The following is a 6,913-nucleotide window of genomic DNA, read 5'->3' on the forward strand; positions in this document are numbered from 1 at the left end:
TGTATCAAATCATCAGACCTTCAGCAAGTTTTAACACCCATCAGTTTTAACAGCCGTCAGTTTAACAGCCGTCAGTTTTAACAGTCGTCACTACAGCACGAGCTTCTGTCTGTGTTCCAGGGCTTTTAGATCTAATTCCTAAAGTCTGAGGTCCTGGAGCTTCTGCTGAAATGTGACGTGGTCACGCGGTAACACGGCAGCGCTGATGCGGTCACGCGCTGATCCGTTATTTAAACTCTCCGCTGTTCTCGGGCCACATTGTGTGTGATGGAGCTTTTAAAGCGGTTTGTGTAAAACTCGGTTTGTGTAGATTATTAACAAAAAAACACGTTAACGTTCAAACAGATAGATATCAAACAGTAAACAGTTTTATTGTTGTTGTTTTTTTTTTAACTTATTTACAATGTGGACACATGCCGTTTTAGTGCTCTCCTGTTGCGCATTCGTTGTGCGCGCGCAGTTTCCGCGTGAGTGCACGAGCGTCGACGTTCTGCGCAGCGCGCGCTGCTGTCCGTCACCATTCGGTCGCGTTAACGACCCTTGCGGCGCGAGCCTCGGCCGAGGGCAGTGCGTGCCGGTGCAAGCCGACTCGCGCGCTCACGGACCTCAGTACCCGCACGTGGGCCAAGACGACCGGGAGCGCTGGCCGCTGCGTTTCTTTACCAGCGCGTGCCGCTGTAACGGGAACTTCTATGGCTTTAACTGCGGCCGGTGTAAACACGGATTCACCGGAGCCAACTGCGAAACACCTGAACCAGTCGGTGAGCAAGTTCCTGATAACATGACCAACAAGTGCATCAATGTTGCGTCATCATTATAATCCTAATTACTCATAATTAGTTACATCAAAGCTTTATTAATGATTAAAGTAATTAATGATGACTAAATGAATAGTCTGACTGACGTACAGTCATCTCCACTCCGTGCTTTCCAATAGCTTTCCTGCACAACACTGTTTATTGTTTTGTGTGTTTATTTTCTGTACTTGTTGTGCTACAGTTTTTTTGTATGTGCACTATGTAAGATTGTGTACTGGAACTATTGCATTGTGGTCTATACTGTATTGTATTGTCAGTTTAATTTGATATCAATAGTCTTGGCTTGTACACTTGATACTATTGATTTCTGAACTAAATGGAAATAAATAAACGGATAGCTATATGTTAAATAATTACACAAATTAGACGATCGGCGTCTTTATTATCGTCAAACTTTATTTTCTTTCTTTCTTTGTTTCTCAGTCAGAAGAAATGTTCTGTCTCTGAACCCGACGGAGAGGCGCGTCTTCATCAACGCTATGGACCAGGCCAAGCGGACAGTTCACCCGGACCTGGTCATCGTCACACGCCGCTACGACGAGGTGTTCGGCCCTGACGGTAACATCACCATGTTCGAAAACATCACCATCTACAACTACTTTGTGTGGTCACACTACTACTCGGTGAGTAAGACGTTTCTCGGTGGCGGCCAGCCCAGTTTTGGCGGTGTGGACTTCTCTCACGAGGGGCCCGGGTTCGTCACGTGGCACCGCTACCACCTCCTGCAGCTCGAGCGAGATATTCAGGTAAAAGGCTTGTCATGATCAGATTTCATTAATAAGAATAATCTTTGTTTAACAGCTTAGTGTGTTGGGGAAAGTGAAACACACACCTAGTACACATTTGTCTTAAGCTGTTAAGCAGTGATTCGTTGTTTGTTCAGGACATGCTAGGAGACCCGAGTTTCGCTCTTCCTTACTGGAACTTTGCCATCGGAGGAAACCAGTGTGACATCTGCACTGATGATCTGATGGGCGCCAGAAGCAGCTTTGATGAAAATGGCATCAGCTCCAATTCCATCTTTTCCCAGTGGCGCGTAGTGTGTGAAAGCCTGGATGACTATGACACGCTGGGAACAATCTGCAACAGTCAGTTCCTTCTCTCCATTTCACACACACACACACACACACACACACACACAGATTCTCTATGTTCTCCATAGGCCAGAGGTTACAAAATTATTTCATAGCTTCATCACCTATCTATTTCTTCACGCTTGCTGAAATATCAGAACTGGCACGTAAACCCATGTGAATTCCACCTGACCACACAGCATACTAATGGGTCTCACATGATGAAAAACTTCAGGGAATAATCTCAGTCCATACTTGGTTTAAGGATTATCAGCAGGTGCTTTGTTTATGGGCCAAACGTAAGCAATAAGTGGATTACCAGATTATCGTCTTGTTCTCTCTCACCATTTTTTCCTTGTCTTGTTGTCTTGTGAACTTTCTGTCTGATACACAATTTTATGATGCATTCTCTCTCTCTCTCTCTCTCTCTCTCTCTCTCTCTCTCTCTCACTCACTGTAAGGTACCGAGACCAACCCTATCAGGAGGAATCCAGCAGGGAACGTGAACCGGCCCATGGTTCAGAAGCTTCCAGAGCCTCAGGACATAGAAGCCTGCCTGCAGCTGACCACATTTGACACCCCTCCATTTTACTCTACTTCAACGGGCAGCTTCAGAAACACCATCGAGGGTAAGGAGATCAACACCCACACACAAAACACCACTACAACTATAAAATAATAGAGAAATATTTTACTCAAGTAGATAAAATAGCTGTGTGTGCAATTTTAAGGCAGCTAACCTTCCTTTGGTGATGTTAGGCTACAGCGCCCCCGAGGGTACCTACGATCCTGTGGTGCGAAGTCTGCACAATTTGGCTCATTTGTTCCTGAATGGTACCGGTGGACAAACACACCTGTCCCCTAACGACCCCATCTTCGTCTTGCTCCACACCTTCACTGACGCCATCTTTGACGAGTGGCTTCGGAGACACCCACGTAACACACTTCTTTCACTTTAATTCATGCTTCATTCATGCATGCTTTAATTCAGTCTTGATTATCAGTGTTGTAAAGACTGACAGATTTGAAACAACACATTATGAAAAGCAAGGTGTATGAACAAAAGAGTCGATCCGGACATTTGTGCAGGGGTAAAGTTTGGTATCACTCGAAGCAAATTATTTAGCAATATTATATTTGCCACTGGGGGGCACGGTGGCTTAGTGGTTAGCATGTTTGCCTCACACCTCCAGGGTTGGGGCATCCTGCCTTGATGCCCAATGATGCCTGAGATAGGCACAGGCTCCCTGTGAACTGAGAATAGTTTGGATAAGCAGTAGAAAATGAATGAATGTATGAATGAATGAATATTTGGTTCTACTGTGTTTCCTTTGTGATCTCTCTTTCTTTATACTTCTCTCAATTACAGATTATAAGGCATGTCCTATATGACTTGTAAGAAAGGTCTGACATCAGAGTGTCAATCAAAATTAATAGGTCTGGCTTCTCCTTTGCCTGTCAAACCAGTCACACCCACAGCTACAGAGGCCACACCTCCTTTACTGGGATTCACACCCATCAATGCATTTTTTTCTTCTTTTTTTTTCCAGTGAATTTTATTTCTCAAATTGAACTTCCTCCTTGTTGTCTTTAGTGGTTTGTTGAGACCTAATTAACAGTTGCTCAGGCAGATGTACTACATGCAAATTCATTTTCTTTGCCGCATGAGCAAGTACAATAAGCGACGATTCGATTTTTTTTTTTTAATTGGCTTTGTTTTATGAGCCATGTAAGCCTTGTAAGACTCTGAGGCTTATTAGTGCACATTAGTAAACAGATAAGAAACTGCCAATTAGATTTGCTAAGGCACAATGTACAAAAAGAATGTTTAGGAACTGACAAAGTGTATAGTACAGTCTAACACATGTCCCCTCGAATCATTGTGTTTAATACTAAATGTTCTTATTGTTATATTTGTGAACATAGCATTGCACATACCAGCACTAATTAACTATTTATAAGTAATCTTTTTTACTAAATTTTATAATTTTGTTGGTAAACAAGTGTGTATTTGTGCTAGGCGCTCATGACTACCCATTGGAAAACGCTCCTATTGGCCATAACAGAGACTACAACATGGTTCCCTTCTGGCCACCAATCACCAACGCAGAAATGTTTGTAACTGCTCCAGAGAACCTGGGTTACTCCTACGAAGCCACCTGGCCCGGTACGCAATACTGCATGTACAGCATGAAAACTTTCTCTTTGTCTTTCTGTTTGTTTGTTCTGTTTTTTCTGCCTGTGGTCTTGAAACACCTTGACGCATGCATTACTAACCCATACTCCAGGTTCATCACCACATGTGCTCACAATTCTCTCTCCAGCCCGTCCCATCACTCTGACTGAGATCATTACCATCGCCGTCATAGCAGCGCTTATCGTCGTAGCAATCATCTTCGCCGTCACGACGTGTGCCGTGCGCTCACGGGCCCATAACTCTGAGGGCCGGCAGCATCTCCTCGGTGAACAGTACCAACGCTATGACGATCATGACACACACAACAGCAAGGGCCAGTCTGTAGTTTAGGAATTCAGGAGCTACAATTTTGGCCTGTTTTGTATAATCCCAGTCAAAGATAGATGACAACACAGTCATTAGATTTTGTATGTATTTTAAATGAAACCAGAAGTGCCTCAAGTTATATTTAGCCTGTGTCTGTGTGGACAACTAAAAAAAGGCACAAACTAAAATCACGGTGCTAACATTACTTCAGCAACTGTTGACTGTAAATGTAATCGATTCTTATTTTGTCATTTTAATAAATTGGCAGCAGTGTGGTCTAGTCCTGGAACTAAATGCAATAAAGAAAATCTTTTACCAGGAAATATTTGCATCTCATTGTTCGCTCTTTATCTGTGTCTCTTTCCTGCTGCCACTAGATGGCAGGTTCCCACAGAGAAAAGAATCATGGTGAGTCCAAACATAATGCCACACCTAATACTGTACCTATGACACACTGGGAAGTGTTTCCCAGACTAGTTTTCCAATAAACACCAAACCCTGCCCCTAGCTTCCAGCACACCTGACACAGATCATCAGCATAACAGAGTGGTGGCTCCGGATGTGGGATTGAACCTAAATGAACCATCTAGGTGACATGAAGTGGCATCAATATAACGGGCTGAATTGATACCTGATGTTTAAAATGATAGAACATAAGTAAGGTGTTACTTAGTAAGAAATAAGTGTGCAACTCCATTTACATTTTGCAGATACCCTTATCCAGAATGACTTACAATTCTGAGTGGCAGCTTGGTGGACCTGGGATTCGAACTTATGACCTTCTGGTCAGCAGCCCAACACCTTAACCACTAGGCTACCACACTCCCCAGTTTGCCATTGAATTTTACACTGATGTGATAATGATGGGTGAAATCTCATTCTGAAATGAAGGTTTGACAGCTTAAACACTTAATGATTTGAATGAACAAACGTTATAATTACATAAATGTCTTGTTTTCTTTCAGCAGGTCGTGCTGTTAGTAATTGCAGAGTGATTTGTGGGTAGGCGTTACTAAAACGGCTGTGGGTGTGGAGCACCTGTCCAGCCTCAAGAGAAGTCTTACTATGGAAAGCCAAACGGCTCATAATGGATGTTACCATTACATAGTAATGGATGGTGTGATAATGTGGAAAAGATGTGAAGGTGAAGGTGTGAAGATTTTTACATTAACACAGAATGATCCTGTATCCCTCATACAAAGCGACTGACATTATCTCCTTTATTTATTTTTTTATTCAACTTAGCAATTAAGGATTAATTGCCTTGCTCAGGGGTCCAACATAGACTGCTTTGTGGACCTGGGATTGAACTCACAACCTTCCCGAATTGGTAGCCCAACACCTTAACCACTAAGCTATCACACGCCCCATTTATAAAATGATCTAGAATTATATGCACATCAGAATTAAGTAAAAGACAGGATACAAGAGATACAGATAGTACACCAAACCCACAAACACCAATAAATTAGAAAAATAGACCCTTTTTGACTTTGATAAAACTTTATAAATTAGCAAGCCGTGTCAGTTATGGAGGAAAATAAGCAGTAAAAGTTCTGAACTGAACCAAATACCTATGTTCAAAACCAATGTTCCTAAAATACCTCATGATAGATGGCATTTGGCAGATGTTCTTATCTAGAGCGACTTACAAAAGTGTTTTAAAGTCTCTATCAACGAATTCATCTTGATACCGGTTTACTACGTCACGGACTAAAAGTACCGTCAGTCTAATAAAGTGGCAGTATAGCAAGAAAACCATGCACAATTTGCTTGTTTGCTTCCTTTGTTGTTGTTTAATTAGCTAGCTAACAGTAGGTTAGCTTTATGTTCATATTACTTTGAAACACTTTACAATAAAGTTCTTAAAATTCAGAAAATGAATGGTATTACACCACAAACAAACTGTTTATGTATCATACACTAACAATGAACATTCAACAGCATTTACTAATGTTAGTTAACTGATTGTTAATATTAATTTACCTATGATTAATTCACATATGTTTAAAAGAGTTCATAAGGTTAATTGTCGTTTGTTTACAGTTGGTTCATGGCTACTTTCATGTCGAAAATCTTATTAACACGTTTAAATGTGTGGTAATGAATAACTCTGGGATACTTATGTCTGTTAGTAATAACAATAATAATAATAATAATAATAATAATAATAATAATAATAATAAAAATAAAAATAATAATAGATAGATAGATAGATAGATAGATAGATAGATAGATAGATAACAATAATAATAATAATAATAATAATAATAATAATAATAATAATAATAACAATTATTATTATTATTATTATTGTTATTATTTATTAATTAATTATAATTACTATTAACATTAATCAAAACGCTTTTATTTCTGAAAATAAGTTACTTCCTCCATTGATTTGAATGTGCTCGTCACTTAACCGGATACGTCTAAAGGACAAAAGACGTCACTTCTTTACACTGATGCCGTTGAAATTGTCTCTATCCTGAGTGTTTGTGAACCTTTTGGCTTTCCAC

At 40.6% G+C, this 6,913-nt stretch overlaps 1 protein-coding gene across 2 annotated transcripts; it reads left to right on the forward strand.

Moving 5' to 3' along the window:
* The first annotated feature begins 252 nt into the window (after positions 1 to 252).
* LOC132860632 (5,6-dihydroxyindole-2-carboxylic acid oxidase-like) lies at positions 253 to 4,651 on the forward strand. Of its 2 annotated transcripts, none has more exons than XM_060891885.1 (7): positions 253 to 761; positions 1,242 to 1,564; positions 1,702 to 1,906; positions 2,353 to 2,520; positions 2,651 to 2,827; positions 3,912 to 4,058; positions 4,180 to 4,651. In XM_060891885.1, the coding sequence occupies exons 1-7, from the start codon at positions 404 to 406 to the stop codon at positions 4,416 to 4,418; spliced, it is 1,617 nt and encodes a 538-aa protein (XP_060747868.1). In that variant the 5' UTR covers positions 253 to 403; the 3' UTR covers positions 4,419 to 4,651. The 2 variants fall into 2 exon arrangements, with proteins under 2 accessions (XP_060747868.1, XP_060747876.1); XM_060891893.1 differs by having other exon boundaries at positions 4,216 to 4,651.
* Positions 4,652 to 6,913: the final 2,262 nt, after the last annotated feature.

The sequence above is a fragment of the Tachysurus vachellii genome, chromosome 2, assembly GCF_030014155.1.
Source record: "Tachysurus vachellii isolate PV-2020 chromosome 2, HZAU_Pvac_v1, whole genome shotgun sequence".
Taxonomy (NCBI): domain Eukaryota; kingdom Metazoa; phylum Chordata; class Actinopteri; order Siluriformes; family Bagridae; genus Tachysurus; species Tachysurus vachellii.

Bases quoted from the DNA above. Each gene is read 5' to 3' on its own strand.
- LOC132860632 (XM_060891885.1), top strand. From the start codon at position 404: ATGTGGACACATGCCGTTTTAGTGCTCTCCTGTTGCGCATTCGTTGTG. The intron at 1,565-1,701 runs GTAAAAGGCTTG...TTGTTTGTTCAG, and splicing joins AGCTCGAGCGAGATATTCAG to GACATGCTAGGAGACCCGAG. The intron at 2,521-2,650 runs GTAAGGAGATCA...TGGTGATGTTAG, and splicing joins CTTCAGAAACACCATCGAGG to GCTACAGCGCCCCCGAGGGT.